Source organism: Fistularia commersonii, chromosome 2, assembly GCF_037954325.1.
Source record: "Fistularia commersonii isolate RoL2024-O1a breed Wild chromosome 2, RoL_Fcom_v1.0, whole genome shotgun sequence".
Classification (NCBI taxonomy): Eukaryota; Metazoa; Chordata; class Actinopteri; order Syngnathiformes; family Fistulariidae; genus Fistularia; species Fistularia commersonii.
In genome coordinates this window covers 19,289,455-19,309,918 of record NC_141285.1, presented here as the reverse complement: position 1 = coordinate 19,309,918, position 20,464 = coordinate 19,289,455, and the positions used below count along the sequence as shown (strand labels likewise).

At 37.9% G+C, this 20,464-nt stretch overlaps 1 protein-coding gene across 2 annotated transcripts; it reads left to right on the top strand.

Annotated features, from left to right (window-relative positions):
• Positions 1 to 255: 255 nt before the first annotated feature.
• pibf1 (progesterone immunomodulatory binding factor 1) lies at positions 256 to 20,348 on the top strand. 2 transcript variants are annotated; one of them, XM_086171815.1, is made up of 18 exons: positions 256 to 906; positions 1,255 to 1,355; positions 1,982 to 2,180; positions 2,825 to 2,944; positions 3,939 to 4,072; positions 4,527 to 4,635; positions 5,263 to 5,382; positions 5,484 to 5,545; positions 5,680 to 5,805; positions 5,979 to 6,077; positions 10,805 to 10,970; positions 12,790 to 12,940; positions 13,322 to 13,412; positions 14,927 to 15,029; positions 16,530 to 16,660; positions 18,444 to 18,528; positions 19,398 to 19,568; positions 20,175 to 20,348. In XM_086171815.1, the coding sequence occupies exons 1-18, from the start codon at positions 640 to 642 to the stop codon at positions 20,226 to 20,228; spliced, it is 2,289 nt and encodes a 762-aa protein (XP_086027941.1). In that variant the 5' UTR covers positions 256 to 639; the 3' UTR covers positions 20,229 to 20,348. The 2 variants fall into 2 exon arrangements, with proteins under 2 accessions (XP_086027941.1, XP_086027942.1); XM_086171816.1 differs by lacking the exons at positions 14,927 to 15,029; positions 16,530 to 16,660; positions 18,444 to 18,528; positions 19,398 to 19,568; positions 20,175 to 20,348 and adding an exon at positions 13,492 to 13,624.
• The last annotated feature ends 116 nt before the right edge of the window (positions 20,349 to 20,464 follow it).

The following is a 20,464-nucleotide window of genomic DNA, read 5'->3' as shown; positions in this document are numbered from 1 at the left end:
GGTCGGCCATCTAATAGCGCCGGATGAAAACAAAAACGAGAACGACATCAAAAGAGGGGCTGTTTGGTTGGAATAATTGGAATAAATGATCTACAGCGTCCTACGTGGTTGGAGACAGAACTGCAGATATTTTTATTTAATACGATTCACGGAACAGCGTCTGTTGCCTGCACTTCACGTCTATCATCGCTGGGGTCGCTGTAAACATTACTTCCATAGAAACTAGTGTTATTTCACTTTTAGCGGTTAGCAAGAGGTTCAAGGCGGGACCCTTAAAAACGTAAATAGAACACCGGGTGTGTTCGCTAGCTCTGGATAGTAACGTCTACTCGACATTTAGTTTGATGCCGTATTTTTAGGCCGCAAGTATTATTATTATTTTCAATCTTCCATTTCATCTTTTTTGCCAGAGATCATCACACGGAGATGAACATCTATTCCCGAGAGATCAGATGATTGCAAGGATGATATGATAATTGAGATCGGTTACTTTTTGTCGAGCTAAATATGTTTTCATTACAATTTTCAGCATTGCGATGAAAATAAGGAGAGAACTGTACTCGACTATTCTGACGGTTTAACGTCCCCGACGCCTCTTCGGTGAAGATTAACGAGCACAAAGGGCAGATTTAAAACACAATGCCTCCCAAAAAACAGCAGTCCAAGCCGACGGTTGCGAACGTCTCCAGCTCCTTGGATATGGAGTCCCAGGACATCAGCCTGGAGACAACCGTGCCCACCACCGAGGACGTTTCCTCTTCGGACGAGCAGCGCGTCGGCTCTCAGAGGATCACAAGGCAGCTGATCGAGAGGAAAGAGCTGCTGCACAGCGTTCAGCTCCTGAAGATAGAGATGTCACAGAAAAATCTGATCATTGACAACATGAAGGCCGACTACATGACCAAGGTAATGGAGCAACTCTTGTGTTTTTTCACCTAAAAAAAAAAACAAAACAATACAATATTCAATATATTCCCTCAAAAATAAATTGCCAGACTCAGCTAGAATTCTGCAAGAAAAATCTAGGAAATCAAAATAGCTTGAAATGGCCTGGTCATTTGAAACTAGCAAGAGATGACTTGCCATCAAAGATGTTAAGCTACACAACGTAGTCAATGAAAAGTGACAATGTATGAGCAGATAATACCCTTTCAAGGGCTACAACACCCCCTTTTTGTGCATAACCCCTTGACCTTTGTAGTCAATGCAAAAGGTCAGTCCTCACACCTAGCAACACATGTCGTCATGCATTAGGTGGAGGAGCTGGAGGAGAGGCTGAATGATGCTCTACATCAGAAGCAAGTGTTTGCGCTGAGGCTGGACAGTGAGCTGAAGCTGGCTCAGGAGGAAAATAGGTACGTAATGTGAAAGTGTAAAAGCAGAATATATATTCATGATATTGTATGGTGGATCTTGAAATTGAAAATTACCACATGTTGCATGCTTGATAATTGTTTATCTTATACTTTTTTGTGGTGATCCCTCAATTTATTGCTATCGAAGTTTGCACTTTTCCTCATTAAATTTGGATAGTTTTAATAGAAAAGGCAATATTAAATCAGGAATTACTCACCAACTCATCAACCAAGATCTGCAAAAACAAAGCAAAAAAAAAAATCATCAATAATCTAGACATATAAGAATATCTTCCTAAAAGTTATATAAAAAAAATAATAAACTGAACTAAAAGTCACAAAAATATGATTAAAACTACCAAAAATAAGTGAAAATCTAGAAAAAAAAAATTGAAAGTTAGCAGGAAATGGTCTTCGTGAAACCAATTACAATATCAACTTGGAGTATTCCAAAACACAGAAAGTTATCAAAAATTGTAATTTGAATTCAGAAGAAAATTAATTTACAATGTTTAAAAATATATATTTACAAATTGACCCAGATAGTCAGCTCTAATTGATCTATCATAGCTTTGCATTTGCAAAAGCTTACAAAGGTAGAGTCCTGATAAGGAGTGTCCCAGCAGGAAGCAGCAGGCGCTACGCAAGCAGGAGATGGAGGCCATTCTGCACAGGCAGCAGCAGCTGGAGGAGACAAACCGGCAGCTGTGCGAGAAGGCCGGTGAGCTGCGGAGATCTCTGCGGGATCTTGACATCTCCCAGGAGCGCTACCAGGAGCTTCGTGACCTGCCAGATGACAAAATCTCGATTCAGGAGTACGTCGCTGTGAGTACCAACATCGAGCTTGAGAATAAAATTCTCTGTCTGAAAAGGTTTTCAAACATGGTAGGTCTTGTGTTTTGAGATGTCAGGGAAAAGTTCTTTTTCTAATGTTAATGAAAGGATAGAAATTTTACTTTGATTGTTATTTAATAATAGTATTATAACAATTAATGATACATTCGATTCAAAAGCACCTTTCAGAACACCCAAGGAGACAGTACATAATAAAGTGATGCAGATAGAGTTAAACAGATATGGAGGGGCGAAGTGACGGATGGCCTGAAATCTAAATGGGATTTTGAAGGTGATCTGGAATTTTATAGGGAGCCAGGGAAACACCTGAAGAATGAGAGTGATGAGAAAGGCCCAAGGAAAGGAAAATATTTTTTGAAGGCAGTTATTACAAGTTGACATATTTTTGTAGATTGTAAATTGGAAGAATGGAATAAAACTATAATAATAAGCATATTAGTTGCTCAATTTCACATAGAGTTGGCTCAAGAAACAACTCCTCTGTTCTTTATTGTCTCTATTTTTTGTTCCAAGTTATTTGGGAGGGGTTTTTATCACTGTATCTAATGTGTATTTATTTTCCCATGGAAACTGTTTTCTTCTGTTGAGCAGTAGTTTTTCCTTTTTTTTTTCAGATGCGTTTCTATGAGGTAGTGACGCCTCTGCGGGCTCAGCTAGCTGAGCTCAGCGTGAGGAGAAGCAGTCTGACCGAAGAACTGGACACACACAGAACCCAAATGAAGGTTCTGTTGGAGGTATTACGCCTTTCTCATTAAGCATTATTCTCTTAGCATTTCCCCTTTTGCTACATGGCTTTATGACATAAATCCCATCATCAACCCAACAACTGAATAGAAGCAACCACCTACTGGCTAAGTGTGGCATTTGTTAGAGATGAATGACAGCAGGACATATTCAGGTCAATTAACCGTCTACTTCAAGTTATGTATGTTTTTCCAGTTGGTTGTCACTGACTGTCGTACGTTGGATTTTTTTTTTCCTTTTTACAACTGGGACATATGATTTCACCACTTAAAAGTGGATCATTTTATTGTGAATATCTTTCCTTTTGTTTTTTACAACCCTTTCCATAAAATTGGCAATAAGTCAGTGAAGCTGTAAATTACCCCAAATTTTGCAAATACTAATTTCCTTCAGAAGTCAGACACCCAACTGCAAGTTAGACATGATGCAAGACATTATGTATACCAGCTTTAATGTATTCTGTTGATTTTACAGTATGTTGTAGGTGAGTGTTATGATTTACAAATGAAGCAACATTGTCAAACTCATTAGTCGCACTGGAGAACAGGGGGCACAAGTGAGCAGAAAGTAGAATTAACCATGATTTCAGGCCTAGGCTGGTGGTGAAAGGCAATGTTCATTGAGCCGTTTTAGAGTGAAAGAAGATTTCAACATAATCCACTGAACAGATGCTTATTTTTGTCATCAGTTTATCTCTCATTCTGATACAGTCAGTCTATTAACTATCTCATTTCAACAAAAGCCGCTTCTATTCTGAAATTAAGTAAAACCAAAATCAGTAAAGCATTTAAGGGCGGCAGATTAATGTCCCTTTTACTGCTTGAAGTTTATACTGAGAATTTTAAAAAATAATAAAAAATGATAGCAATTATAAGGAGGGTGTGGGTTTTTGTAAAAACAAACAGAATCTGCTAAGAAATAGACAATCAATGTAATTTACTTGGAAGTTCTTTTAAAAAAAAAATTGCAATTGACAACGTTCAGAGCTATGAGGAGGAACGGCGGCTTCGGTCAGAGCTGGAACTGAGGAGCCAAAGACTGACACTGGAACTGGCTGACACCAAACAGCAAATCCAAGAGGGGGACTACCGTCGAGAGAACTACCCACACGTCAAACGGTTGGTGTGACATGAGAACCCATCTCCCTTCCCATTTAGAACTGCAGAAGTGCTAAGAATGTATAAAGTAAAATGACTTGCTTAAAAGTATACTGCTCAGTTTGTCAGACTCAACTAACACTGGCTCTCTAAATTTATTTTTTATTGAATTTATTTTTTTTGATGTGCATTGCTTGTCAGTGACACAATTACTATCAACTTCCCTGTCATCTGAGATGAGTGATTTCCAAGTCTGTGTGTTTTTATGGAATTGTTTTTCTACCTTTTGTGTCCTAATCAGTGTGACTTATATTTAATTTTGGCAGGAACTTAGGCACATATTTTAAGTCTGTGGATTTTTAAGTTTTCTTTTTAACCAGAAGAACATGATGGGAATATATTCTGTTTGATGTAATGAAACAGTAAAGATCAATATAGTTTTTGTTCATACATATGATAATTGCCCTTCATACAGTGAGCGGGACAACTTTGAAACGGAGCTGAAGGAACTGAAGAGGAGATTTGAGACCTTAGATTTGTCTAATACGGCACTGTCCAGGGAAAGAGAAAAGCTCAGCAAAGAGGTGACACACACACACACACACACACACACACACACACACACACACAGTATATATGGTCTCATCTCCACTTATATCGTGTTTTTATCATCTTGTGCTTTTTTCAAAGTTTTGATTTCATTTGATTACCATGGTCTCCCTGGGTTTTCCTATTTTCCTTTTTTATTTTCATTTTACTACTTCACTTTAAAAAATTCAAATAGGAATTACCTACTTGTTATAAGTCAGTGTCTTTTTTGAAACACCTCTGATGATTTTTAAAGGTCTCAGTTTTCCTTTATTTTGAAAAAAGTGACATTGCTAAATAAATTGCAAAAAAGTGCTTCACAAGCGAAATACTGCAAAAAAGAAAGAAACATTTTTTCAGGCTGCAGTCCTTGACTGGATGTGGACAGTACAAGACACCTTCTTTAAAATCACACCTGTGAATATTTTTGATACATTGTAGTTACAGACAGCATATTGAAAGCTGGACTATGAGTACATTCTCATTTTAAACTGCCAAGCCAAATTTTGTAACAACTCTTTTTCTTGAAGACTTCTTTAGCAAAAGATCATGTGATGGGTCAACCTATATTACTTGGGTCCAGGTAATGTCACATAATGGTAATCTATGTTCTGTGCCTGCAGGTGGCGTCACTGCAACAGTCAGTGACTCTCCTGCAGAAGGACAAGGATTTCCTCCATAGGCAGAACATGGAGCTCAGTGTTCGCTGTGCACATGAAGAAGATCGCTTAGAGAGACTGCAGGTCAGCACAGTCCAGAGACTACAAGGCCTGCCTGTTGAACACAAATTAATATCTGTCTAACCTTCTGGAGCGGGCTCTCACTGTCGGTTTCTGTGCTCCAGGTACAACTAGAAGACACGAAAAAGGCCAGGGAGAACACCTATGAGAAATATGTACTATCCAGGTGCGGTTCCGCTGCTTTTGACCCTATTCCTGAACAGCCAATGATTTCCAGTGTGTCTCAACTCCAATGTGTATGAAGAGGAAAGACATTGTGTCCAAGGTTGTTTATTTTCTTATGTGCTCTTTCAATGGCAGAGATCATTACAAATCAGAGTATGAGAACAAGTTAAGAGAGGAGCTGGAGAACATCCGTCTGAAAACCAGTCAAGAGATAGACCTCCTGCAGAGAACTTCCAGAGAGATGTATGAGAGAGAGAACAGGTACAGCTATTTTTTTTTAAAGAAGTTAAACTAAACACAAATGAAGAATTATTCAGTGTGAGAACATTCGATGTCATGGAAAGGGCAGAGGTTTTATCACTCTGCTCCTCTCTTACAAAATGCAAAATCATATCCACATTGACCCTTTTTTGTGTATGTCTGTGTCTGTATAGAAATTTGCGCGAGGCTCGTGACAATGCTATATTGGAGAAGGACAGAGCAACAACTGCCGAAAGAGACATTCAGTCCAGATATGACCAGTTGCTGGAACAGTGAGTTTTATCTATGTTTAAAGGCATCAAAGTAGACATTTTACATTGAACAAATTATAAAGCGTGGCACAAATAGCTATAGGTCATATCTACAGTTTATTTTTGATCTTTTCAAGCATTGAATTTGGGCAAGTGAATTCTGAACGTGTTTTGAAAAGAAATGTACCGTCAATGCTATGTGTTCGTGAAGGCTACGGCATCGCAAGCAGCTATGATGTGAGAGTTGCTTGAAAACTTGGAAAGGATACAACTGTTCAAGGTGAATTTAGGCAACAGAAACCGCACAAATGGGAAGGCTGAGCCAAAAAAAGAATTTCACAACAAACATCGAACAAGAGTTGCAAAACCGTCTTCCTGACTGGTTCCATTGTGATTACTCAAGATTACATGCAGAGTCCTTGATACTATGTTATAATTGAAGGGGGTGTCACATTCTCAACGTTAACAGCTCTTTATGGAGTGCAGGGGAAAGGTTCGATTGAGAGGGAATGCAAGGAGTCCAAATGTCTGATACTTGAAAAGGAGGCAGCAAACATGGTTGATAAACTCGTTATTCATGCTACTTAAAAGTTTCTTAGAAGGTTTACCTGCTGTTACACCAAAAATACACAGAGCAGAAAAGGACATGCATTCCAGAAATGGTGTTCTTGCCCTGATATTTAAAAAAAAACCTTTTATCACTGTAGGTTATCAAAAAATGATTGATACCCAACCCAGCCAACAATCATTACTAGTCTGTCAGAGCTTTCCTATGACTTTCATCCCTAAAGTCTGATCTCCATTTAGAATACTCTCTTGAGTATACATTCAACAATACGGTATGTATGATCAGTCATATAAGGGAAACCCCATAGTCACACAAGTCACAAGTCTGGTCTCTTTTTCCAGCTGTTGCACTATCTTAGGTATTCTGTTCTACTAAATTACTTTTTTTTTTAAAAGTTTTTTTATTTTTTTGCAAATCGTAGGCATTTCTTTTGTTTTTTCCCCCTAGGGCAGAACTGTGATGGCCAGGACAAATTCAGATCCCCTAAGAGGACTAGGCTGGATAACACAACAAATGATCTTTATTTTTTAATATCATTCCTTTGCAGTAGAATCTAATTATTTATGTTGTTAATGTTTTCTGTTTATCGTGGTGTAAAATCAAGCAGCTCTATTTTAAACATTGAAATGTCAGCAACTCCTCCTCAATAATTGCATCACCCACCACTTGAAAAGTGTCAGCTTTCTTTTAAGAGTAGTGGTAAAATCACTCCTGGGCTCCCAGAAAAGTTTGTCATGATACAGAATATTTGGCATTTTCCGCAACTTGTTTTTAAAAGTAGGTTACCCCTTGGGTCTAGTTAAATACCAGGTTTAGTTAAGAAATTTTTCCTGAGGGCATCTATTAAACTGTCAGAAAAATTGAAGCCAGTTGGTACAGATTTTATCAGGTTATTATACAGTTGTGGGATCATATTTCAAACTCATACAAAAAAGCACTTTGCATGGATCTTGTTGCCTCACGCTTAATGAGTATATATTGTTATTTAGGGAACCGTGGTGGGATTCTTCTCTATCATCTTAAAGTTTATGAGCATTTACTTGCTCTCATACCGATGTGCGAGGTGTCTCTCATTAACGTGCGCCAGAGGTGAACTAGGACTGTGGTGGTTTAGTTTGCTGTCTCTCGCTAAAGGTCACAGGAATGCTTTACAGAAGCAGAAGGGCCAGAAGGTCACTTCGCTGTGAAGGTGTAAGGTTGTGCTGGTTGTCACAGGCCTGGCTTCTTGTTTGCAGGGGAGCAAACTACTCTCAAGCCAGAATAAATGGGTGCAATATTGGAAACATTGCTGAGGAAAATTCTGTTTTTATCTATATTCATGATGGATATTTTTAATTCATATCCCTAGATATTTAAATTTCTTTTTTAAGAAAGGGCATCATGTGCATTTAGCACATAGTAAGGAGGCCTTGGATTCAAGGCTGTGAATTTGTCAGTCCTACACCAAACTTGTGAAGAGGGTTAAGGCAATGACCAAAGTTGTCTACATATGTGAACGAGAGAGTGAATTCTAATATTTACAAAACTTTTGTGGTTTGGTGGAGCATGAAATTGATTGATTGATTGATTGATTGATTGATTGATTGATTGATTGATTGATTGATTGATGAAATGAATATGATTCCTCGCAGAGCCAATTTGTATGACACATATATGACCAATTTTTTTCTTTGAATACTCATTTTTTCCAATATTGTATACGGTTTTTCAAAGTCAATTTTTTTTTATTTTTATCTGACTAAAAGAGCAAGAGCAACTATCTTATACCGCATCCAATCGTACCTCTGGGTCCTGGCCTTGAAGGACATTTCAAATCTTGCATGGAAATTGTAACAGATATGTTACATGCTATGGTACACACAGATTCATTCATACATCCACAAACTCATAAGAAGTTTTCTTACTTATGAAGGTCAGGGGGTCTCATGGATTGCCAGTTTTTTTTTAATGAGCATTGTGGTCTGGTATTTAAATACGTTCAGCATAATGTAGCACTTCAAAATGTTCTTAATTTATTCTCTTGTCTAATGTTTTATTCTTATTATTATCATGTACTAAAGCCCTGAGAGATCAAAACACAGCAGTGAAAGAAAGTCACAAGTTCACATAATGATGCATTATGACAACCACGAAAATTACAATTTTAAAACAAGACATCACTAAACAACTTCAAATCACAGCTACAAACCTTGTGACACATTTGCTGTTGTTTATTTGTTGTTGTGATTTGACCCCAAGGGCCACCATAGCTCTGCAATATTGTGTTTCTAAGTTTCTGTATCATTTGCGTGCGTGCGTGTACACACACACACAAACACACACACACACACACACACACACACACACACACACACACACACACACACTCAGCGATGGCAGCTTCAGTGTCCTTATCCAGAGTTACTTACTACTGCATGCCCAGCATTTCTCCAAATCCAAACCACCAGCTGTTGGTCTTTCCATACACTCACACACCTCACTCTCCCTCATACTTTCTCTTAGTTGCGATCACATTCCTTCTATGCATCGCATCACAAGCCAGCAACGACAGATGCGAGGCACAAGCCTTTAACCCCTAACCCCACATATGCCCCTATTTTTGGGGCAAAGAATGAGGCGTACAAGCTTGAAATGGCGTCAGATGATGGTAGCACGGACGGAGGGCTTGAATGTTAGCGCTCTATTTCAGAATGTTGGCAAACACAGCGGTAACAGTGATCGGCTTATTTGAATCGGAGTATAAATTTTTCAACTCATGCCTCTCTGACGCAGTAAACTCAACAAAATTTAGGATTCCCCGGAGTCAGGTGTTCTTATCTACTTGTTGCCCCAGATATTTCTAGTAAGTTTGCATTTGATGTGAGAAAAAAAAAACATGGCACAAAAGATGGTGCATAATTTGCATCTTTACTGTAGCCATCATTCATAAAAGAGGACATCAAATGTCGAGCATTTGTACATGCCTATCACTGTGGGCAGGCAGCTCAGGCTAGCACTCTACGGATGATGAAATCCTATCAGGTCAGCTGTAATCGAGAGTTATTAATATTATCCAACCAACCTCTGTGGCTTCATAGAGACAGCGAGTGTGAGCATTAAAACTCTTTAAACTCTATTTACTATAGGGGGCTACCACCATTTTGTGATCTATTATTCAGTGATCAGCAAAAAAAAGCTAAAAAAATACTATTTGTTGTTTTCCAGGGCAAATTATCAATGTTTTTTTTTTGTTTTGTTTTTTTTTGCATTTCTGCCAGAAATTCATACTGTTATGTCATAGCATTTGAAGCATTGAATGGTTTTAGAATAGTAAGGAGCTTCATAAGTCTCTATGCGCCAAGTGATTGTCCAAAACGAAAAATGGTGGATTACAGTCTGGCTTTCCTCATTTCTAATTAATGGGAAGTTCAGAAGATAAACTCCTTGGTAGCTGTCAGCTACAATCATGGCCGATCAAACAAGGTCAAACATCGCCGTGAATACTCTTAAGAAATATTCCTCTGAAATCAGATGTTAAAGGGCTGGGCTACCTGTTTTGTGACTTAATGTGATCCCGGAATTGCCAAGATGTTCCTGAATATTGGCATGAAAATGATCACAGGTGTGTGTGCATGGGTGAAAATATAAATATATATATATATATATCAGCCATCATAGGTATGTGAATGTAATGAATATTGGCATGAAAATGATCATAGGTGTGTGTGCATGGGTGAAAATATAAATATATATATGTGTGTGTGTGTGTGTTTGTGTGTGTGTGTATATATATATATATATATATATATCAGCCATCACAGGTATGTGAATGTAATCCATATATATATATATATATATGATTAGGACGACTATACCTTTAAATGAGGGTTTTGGGAATGGTCTCAATGTAAACTAGAGTCACTTTAAAGCATTGTAAATATCAAGGTGTGTGTGCTAAAGTCTAGTATTTCTTTTTTAAGTACTTTGCATCACAGAATGGAAATGACCAAGATTGTATATTATTTTAGGTAGTTGTATTAAATGTATGTTGTTTGAACAAGTGAAATAGTCATTCCCCAGTTTTAAAATGATGAATCGCTCGTTATTTTTTTGTGTTTCAATACCAAGGTTGAACGTGTTTTTATATCCACATACCTTTCGTACCTTCGTCACACTAATACTTGTGTTTCCATTGCTGAAGGTTTCGCCAGCTACAGCTTGGCACTGACAGTCGGGTGGCAGAGATGTCCAACCAGGTGAAGCTGCGCTCCTTCGAAGCAGAGCGTGCCGAGATGGTCAAGGAGGAGACGGCAAAATCCTTGGCCCAGTGTCAGGTGGAATGTGAAAAACAGCAGAAGAAACTTGAGGTACTGTGCCTTGACATATGCCGTCATCTAGTTCTGCTCTCCACCATCATTTCATATAGCCAGCTAAGGAGAAACCACACAGATATTAAATAGAAGTTCCACTCTGACATATAATATATTTACATTACTCAGTCATTATGTTGTCTATCATTGACAGCTCATGCTAATGGTTGAATGTAATAATAACGTGACACTTAATCATAACATTTTCACAATAAACACATATGGAATAATGAAGCATTCATCGATTCACGGTGGTAAGTGACACAGTATTTCACACGAGCATGACACTATTCTGTATCCCATCATCCAGTCATGCTTGTCAGTCATTTTCATTATAATTTTCCAGTATATAAAATTAAACTGAAATAATATGAGATAGTTTTGAGATTTCTTCCTACTTTGAATTTCATTTCTTATTCATCGGCAGGGAATATTTCAGGAAACACACACAAAAGCTTTCAGATTACCATCTTCCATTTGTCGATATCCTATGTATAAAGGTCTTACTTTTCTCTCTGCTCTACATTATCATTGCAAAAGCCAAGACAAAAAACTTGCTTACGGCTGCCAATATCAACCAAATGAATACTGACAACAAATATGCCAACTGATAGTTCAATACACATTCTGTTCAAATTGTTTTTCATAGTCCTAAAAGATTCATGTTCAACTCTCAGGAATACGTCAGTCTATCGTGTATTCAGATCAAGTTGCTCCATCCTTACCTCTGTCCACTGCTCCAAACCCATGTTAAAAAAAGCACCAAGTGAGTGCAAGTTGTACGTGAAGCCCCGAAGTGCACACATTTCATACGGAGCAGAGAGACACATGGATACTCAAGATTTTACAAACTCCTGTAAAAGAAGGAAAAGTCGCTTTGATTTCCTGACAGCCATTCATCCATTCTACTTCAAAGGTTGCAGGTTTTGAGGACACTGAGGCCATATTGGTTTGATATTATTTCACTATAAGATCCAAATAGGCTTATTCCAGGTAAAATTCTACTGCATTTATTGAACATTGGAGCATGTTGTGACAGTTCTAGTGAAAACTGCTTACAGCAACTACTGCAAGTAAAATTGTGCATTTTGAATGGGTGCCAAACCATTTGAACATAATGGAGTTAAGTAAGGGAGATAAGAGATGAGGTCGTGAGCTTTGTAAACGTGTTACACGTGGCTGTTAGTTTGCTTTAGCATGGCTTTGATTTTGTGCATCAGTTGTTTTTTGTATTTTTTAAAAATCCCATTCCTCAACAAATTCCCACCTCAAGTAAATGGGGGATAACAAAAGGGTAGAAGCAAATCATTTTTACAGACATCATACTTCTACTGTTTTTCAGAAATCTAGAAAATACACAACCAGAGGATATGGAGGATATGATTACATTGTCCTTGATTTTTTGGGATGTAATACATATCACATCTTAGATACCACTTCATTATGTACACAGGAACACATTATGTGATAAAACAATCTCTGACTTTAAAAACATAATGTATACTATCGTATATCAACTATGATTATTATCAGAGATGCAACCTTAATATGGCATAAAACTTATCTGCTCTGTATTGAAAGCAGTATCTTATCTTATAGCTCGCCCATTTTCATTTATGAGATCTTTCTCACGAATTTCCAACCTAAGTCACCACCACACCCTATTACTTGAAAAAAAGTTTTGTTAATCGAGTTGATGGCAAAGACTGCTTAACTATAATGCATTTATAGATTGCATTGTTCGCCAAGCCCACTCATAAACATAAAGCTGACGTTCCCCTGCTCCTCTTTAACTCCTCCTCTTCCTCTCTCCTAGCTCCTGACCCAAGAGTTTTACAGGCTTCAGACCTCATCAGAGAAGCGAGTGGCTGAGCTGAACACTCAGAATGCCGAGTTGGCCTCTCGCTTGGAGACATATGAAAAGCTTGAGCAAGAGCTGGACCAAGTCACCATGCAGGCTGCAGAAAGTAAAGAACTCTGTTGGCTCTGTCTCACTTGTAACATTGCACAAATTATTGTGAGGTCAGAAAGATAAGAAGCACAATCAAACAGACACTGATTCCTCCTGAGAGCTTTACACAGGAGCCTGGCATCAGAGAACATTTAATAGAACTGACTAAACAGATCGTAGTTGGTGAGGATGAAGAGAACAATTACATGAAAATCTGCCAGTGCTGTTGTGAAAGGCCTCGAGAGAGCACATTCTGGAACAGCTGAGCTACACAAGTTTTTACTACAGGCCAAAGTTTTAAATAGTCATCACAGGAGACCAGGACAAATAAAAAACAAAAAGTAAAAAAATCCTACTGCAACTTCTTGTCCATAACTTTTCATAAAATTTTTGCCAGTTGAAAATGAAGACGAAGCTGAGAGGGTTCTCTTCTCTTATGGCTATGGAGCTAATGTTCCCACAACGGCCAAAAGAAGACTTAAACAGAGGTAAAGTACACAATATCCACCCGAATTTGCATATTGTAGGAAATGTCATTTCATTAATATAACTATTTGCTCCCATTAGGGCATGGGTGAAAAGTGCTGAGAATTTCTGCCCATCCATCACATCCCAATACAATCACCCCAATCCTTCACTCATGGCCTCCCTGTGCCGTTCTGTGCTCAACAGACAATTCTACTGACTCATGTCACATTGCTTACTCCAAAAAAACAACCTGTGTTCTGTACAACATTCATCGTATTCATCGTGTTCATCATATTCTTCTGTTCGTCATCCCAGGCTAATTAAACATGTAATTTAATTCATGTTAAAGACCACATCTCGGCTATATTCTCACCAGGCCGCTCTGTACACGTGTAGGACTCTGTTTTCATAGCTACGTAGAATAACACGAATAACAATCAATAATTGCATTCAACCTACAGGTGCACAAGAAGTGTACCTCAGTAATTCACAGCAAAGTAACAATGTGCATAAAAAATTTCGAGAAACTAAAGAATGAAAATTCTGTAAACCCAATAGTTACTTAGTATGTAAGTAAGTATGTAAGTGAACTCAAGCAATTTGGACATGTTATCAATTTTGCTGGGGCAACACTGAAGTTGATGTGAGTAGCGATGTAAGACCTAATCCAGTTTATCAAAGATATGTTCTTCGCTCCATCAAATTTCCTCATGATCCTTCTCAATTTAGTACTCACTGACATTATTTCTTTTCGTCTTTCATCTGATGAAGAACTTAGCGTGCCGGTATAATTTAGATTAAATTTGAATGTTATAGAGCTTTTTACTGAAATATAATTTTATCCATATAGTATGACTTTGGCAGTAACATAAAATCACCTTGGGACTCTTCTGACAAAAGTGAAGGGGATAAAAGTCTTATATGAGTACATTTTTCATCAGTTTTTGCTTTGAAACGCTTACATTTTCTGGTAATCAATATATATGATGTTTTGTGATTTTTAATTTAAGCCATCGACATTGATAACGTCTAATGCAAAAATCTCTTTACATCAAAATTTGTCACATGTCATCTACAACGGGACAATTCTTTGCCAAGTTGATAAATAATTTGTACATATGCACAGCAACCTCCCTTTTTTAGTCATAAAAAACCCACAGCCAGGGTGATGGTGAAATTAAAAAAACAATTATAAAAGGGCCTAAAAATCAGGAGAAATAATTTAAAGGCAGTGAGTCATTATCTACTTTGTTTTGTGTTTCGAAGATGCTCAGTTGATTACCGTAATTTCTTTTTGGTTCCTGGAATAGGGTTTTGAGCATGTGAATACCGAGATTGGGTATATATTGACAAAAAGAAAGCTTTAATATTCTTTTTTCTCTCTCTATTTGTGGTATACACTTGTACCAAAAAAACAACAAAAAAGTTGTCATCCAGACCACAAGTAAAACCAAGGAGTGTAACATTACTATAAACTTGCTGATGTCATGTTTTGCTTTTCATTTCCAAAACCGAGCGCTTTTCTTCTGCACAGTGTTCACCTGGCCCGCAGGGTGCTGCTGCTTGAGAGGCAGAACACATCACTGAGGGGAGATCTAGAGAGATACAAGTCCCAAACAGGACGGATATCTGAGGAGGTAAACAGTAAAACATAACATCCAGGTGTGTGCCTGCCTGGGGACCAACATTAAAGGGATAAATTAATGGCAATTCTTTTTTAAACTCCAAACACTGCAAGTTACTACTTGCAGCTCATACTTCTTTTCCAACTGTAGCAAATCTCCCACATCGTCTCAGATTATGGCTAGTTCACTGCTTTATGAAAACCGTAATGATTTCTTAAAAGTGGCAAGTGTTTCTATCAAAGAGCTAACATTCTCTCCTAATCCATCATTAACTTTTTCCACTATGCTATCATTGGAAGTCATTGTTAAGGGCACATCTGAATGGCCTCTTAAAACACTGTCTGAAGTTGGTAAATCAAGACAAATTCAGGGTGTATTTTGTCACAGACAACAAAAAAAAAAAATAAGGTCAGAGGGGAAAAGAACACATCCCTAGACAGATGTACAGTAGAACTTTTTTTTCAAAACCTGCCATGTCTCTCTGTCTGACCTTTTAAAGCTTTTTAAAAAAACCAATGACATGTTGTTTAACCAGAGCTGACAGAGGAAAAAAAACAATAGGCATAATATGAGTGAAAAGTTAAGAATCTTAGTGCTGTACTGTCATACTTGTTGACATTACAAAACCTACCCAAAAAGCATGACGGACATTGTCTATCCACTCCCAACAACGAACTACAAGTCAATAAGGCTTTTGTTGGTTTTGGCTCAGTGTTTTCAATGCAGAGACTTTAATTTTTGGGCGTGCGAGTCTGAGTGTGTGAAATCACGTGTGGACTACTCGTGCTCAGATGTGAAAATTGTACACTCTAGTTTGAAATTATTAGTGTAGCACCTTTGGCCACTGGTGTGGTTTTCCCTTCTGTTTACCCTGTTGTAATGTCAAGTGAGATTGCGCAACCCACAGACGAGAGGCTGGGCAGATTTGTGCCTGAGTAAGCTACCCATTCACCTGTCAGCCAAGATTGACTTGCATTCATATGAATACCTCATGATTCATAGAGTATGAAAGGAAACACTGAGAAATTGTACTTTTACTTTACTAAGAAGGGTGTTACCCTCTTAAACACCCACATACAGTTGTTCAAGACTGCCTGGTTGTAAAAACGGTTTAATGTGTAACATTTATCTGTTGTTTCCTAGATTTCAAAATATGATACTAACTCCAAGAGGTGCCTCATACCAGTGGAGATATCAGAACAATATAGAGTTATAATTTATGACAAAAAATAAACCATTTTTGTCTTTGATATTGGAGCATTTCTATTTGATGTTCTAATAATTTAAGGCAAGTACAATGTTAAACATGAAGGCTATAACATGTATGCACACAAAATTAAATCCCACCAATCCCATGCATTTCCCACTGTAAATACTTTGTCGAGGTCAAAGTCACACAAACAAATTCATAGTTCCAAGTCTCAGTTTCATTATTAAGTTTAAATAATAAAAAAAGGCTGACATTTGTTTGGTCTATTAATTGTTCCACGCTGTCTGTATTTCTTTCATCAGTTGTTGGCAGCAAACCAACTACTGCAGCAGACACAGCAGCCTTACAGCTACCTGGTTGAGACAGTGAGACACAGGGATGAGCAGATTAGCACCCTGAAAGGACAAGTAAATGCGCTTGAGGAAGACGTCAGGTATATACACACACATACAAGCTGAATAGAGACGCTCATTTACAGAGTGGAATCACTGGTCGATCAATGCAAGACTGAACTAAACATGAAGAATTCCCAAGATCACTAGATGCCATTTCTTGCCCAAAGTATTCTTTGTTCATCATATTTGTAAAGTGACACATTTCCTGATTTGTTTGTGAAAGCTGACAAACAAGCAGGCCTCCCCACCCCCGGGAGACTCTGTTTCTGGAATACTTCTGTCATTCTATCTGTTTGTATATAGTAAGGCAATCAGAATCAAAATCAGAAGTACTGATCCCTGAGGAAATTGTGTGAAACTTTACTTTTTAACCAAATATGCCAAATAATTTGTAACACAAACCAGTCTAAGACACAACTGACAGACACTATTGGAAGAATATTGGGGCACTGTCAAAAATTACTTTTTCAAGTGATTTGACCACCCATGCTCCTACTGCCACTAAAATCCAGATTAATTGGGATAAGAGCTAAACTATGGTTTGCCATCATAAAAAGCCATGAATTGTAGGATTTTCCCTTGTTTCAGTGAAGACCTTCTCCCCTGTTCTGATAGAATCGATACCCTTGCTTGGAAACCCTTTTACTGTGATCACACCTGAAAAGCCCTGTTTGCCATAGGGTGTCACCAATAACAGATACGGTTTGCCTATTTATTTGTTAAGCAGCAAAATATGCAAACTAACAGACTGCCAGTTTTATCTTGCTGCACTTGCTGACCAAGCACTTACCCGAGGCCTGTGAAAGGCCCAATAAAATGTTGCCAAACTCTCAGGCTTCTCCTACCTCCTCAACTACAGTTTTGACAGTGGAACAGTGGGCCAGATTAGTAACTGAATAACAGAAATCTCCATGCTTTTTCACAGATGGGGAAAAAAAACTAATTTTAAATAAAAAAAGAATATTGAATTTTGTAATTGAGTGAATATCGAAATAACACACTGCACATGACTTCATGCACAGAGGTCAAACCTGCAAGTGGAAATAAACAGCTTTGACATGGAGATGAATAGCATGTCTAATCTATTAAAATATTTGATTATTTTAAAAATATTTGGGGGGAAATTACAAAGATGCATCACTAATAAACAATAAGTTATGTATTTTATGAAACGGCCTTTGGGCATCAGCCAACTATTTTTTTTAATAATTGATTTTTAAAAACAAGCTGTGTCAAATGAATTGGTATGTAAATAAATTACAAGGATTCCATACAGTTGAAGTTTTGTTTATTATAATTTGTATAGCCTGTGTAAACTATATCCAAGAATTCAATCACCCATTCAGTATTTCGCTATTGTCACAATTGTCATCGTTTATTGACTCTCAAGATTAATAATTTTATAGCAGATAAACCCAAAAAGGCCTCCTGAATGAGTTATAGTGTTTCCTTTTCTTTTACTTTCTTAAGTACACAGGTAATAAATGAAGGTGGGGAATGCCTTTTCATTTTGTTGCAACATCCAACACTTTACTCTATAATGAACCTTAACTGAACCCACCCTAAAGCAATAAAACCCAACCTGGTTTAAAAACTGAAAAAAACAACCTACTGACAAACTTTGTGATAATACACAAGGCTAAGTGTAGTGTCTGTTTAAGAAAACAGATACAATCAATGATTGAGAAAGAAACGATAAAGAAGATTTTTATAGCCGCTGGTGGCATTGAAAAGGGATGATGGCAAGACCGCATATGAAATAAATCGTTAATAAATAGTTATATTAAGATATGGTGTCTCTGTCTGTCTGCACAATCTCAGTTCTCTCAGGAAAGAGCGGACTACTCTGCTACAGATGAAGAACAAAATGGCTGCTGATCTGGAGCGGCTCCTTAACCATCGGGAGGTACACATGATGATGGTTGAATAGTTCACATTTCTACTCATTTTATTTCTTAATTTCAATTGTATCTTGTAAATCTCTGGTGTATCAAGATCTTTTCAATGGCTACAAGCATGGCATGTTTGCAATTCTGCCTGAAAGACTTCATAAGAAATACGTCAGACCTCTATGATTTCAGAGCGTAATCCACTAGTCGTGCCAGTTTCTCACCGGTCCATCCACAAAATTAACAAGCTTCATTCACATCATGCAAATTATTGCACTGTATTGCAATGGTTCCTTGGAGATTGTATGCATGAACATAAGGAGGGTGTCACTGCAAGCCAGCCGTTTGCTGTATGAAGTATGTGCCCTGTCATAGACAGCTGTTCCTCATTTTGGCTGTTTGAGATGCCACCAGTGTGTGTGTGTATGAGAGTGCTCGTGTATGTGTGCACACGCTCATGTGTGTGTGACATGCCAGGACTCATGTCCTCAGGGGTGATAAATAGAACACTGCAGTGGCCCAGAGCCCTCCCCTCTGCCCTGCTGCCACCCCTGCAGACCGTTGAGCTTGTTGAGCTTATTGCAAGTCATCTCAGGGTCAGTCTTTAAGGGTTCAGCTGTATAAGCTGCCAGTTAAAGACAAACATTCAATTAGAAAACAACATCAACTGGGGATTTAAAGCAAATCTTCCATTAACCATAAAAATACGATTTCAGAAGGCTTTATTACCAAGGTCTTCATTAATGGAAAAAAAAAAAAATTCTGATAGCATTAGCATTTTAGTTATTGTCATTGTTTTAGTTTTCTTTGCATACAGGCTTGGGAAGATATCAAATATGTTAATTGAGTCACCTTTCTTTACTCATCCCCTTTTTGTGTACTCCAGGAACTAGCAATGATGAAGCAGGTCCTGATCAGCATGCACGCCAAAGAAGGAGACCCTCTTAATATGCTGGAAAAGGACACAACTGTAACAAGAAGTTCTGGGGGAAGAATTAAAGGAAATAACAGGAGCGCAGAGGAAAATTCACCAAACAAACCCAAACCCACTGTGTTTGTGAGTGGCTACTTGGCAACACACATGAATCACACTACCACAACCTGCCTGGACCTGAGGAGGAAAATTTGGGAGTTCTTCTGCCATTTAGTTTCATTTTCATTTTTCATCCTAATTATTGAGGCAAAATGTCCTGTTATTGTCCTGGTAACTTTGAAGTTGATAAAATCAAATGAGCCAGATTACAACAGATACATATTGTGCTAATTGGCAGCTCGACCGTTTTAACCTAAGGGCTCCACTACAACACCTCTGCGTGATTCAGAGTCCAAGAAAGTCTGTATTTACATTACACTGGCTCTTTCTGTTGCTTTGCCTCTTGAAAGAAGCTGTTTTGGTTTTGGTCTTTCTAAAGTTCACGTTCCTGAAAGCCCTGCCTCTACTGACTGGTCAGTTTATAGAAGCCTGTGGAAGGGCTGCTTATTGGGGTTCCAGCGTTTTTTTTTTGTTTAGTTTTTTTTAGAAAATTGGACCAAGGTTTTTATAAAGATGTTACAAATTGCAATATGAAAAGAAGAAACAGCATTATGACTATTTGAAGCACCAAAGTATGATGTCCTTTTGTCATCCTTATCTTTTTTTCTGTTTTCTGTTCTGTTTTTGCAGACTAATAAAGAAGTTCCTCATTGGTGCCAAAAGCCAAAGCAGAAATCCACATGACAAGTGATCTCCTCTCCCACCAGTTATTGTTACTGTGGCTATTAATGTTTTGAATTTGAGATTGTGTGATTTCATTATAAAGTTCCACGAGTAATATAAAAATAAAACATGTGATTTAGATACTGGTTTCCCACTGTTCTTACAATTTCATCCTTTGCTACAGCCGGTAGAAAGAGTGGCTAAATACTCAGAGGAAGGAGTTTGCCTTCCACAGGGAGAACATCTCTAGCCCAAAA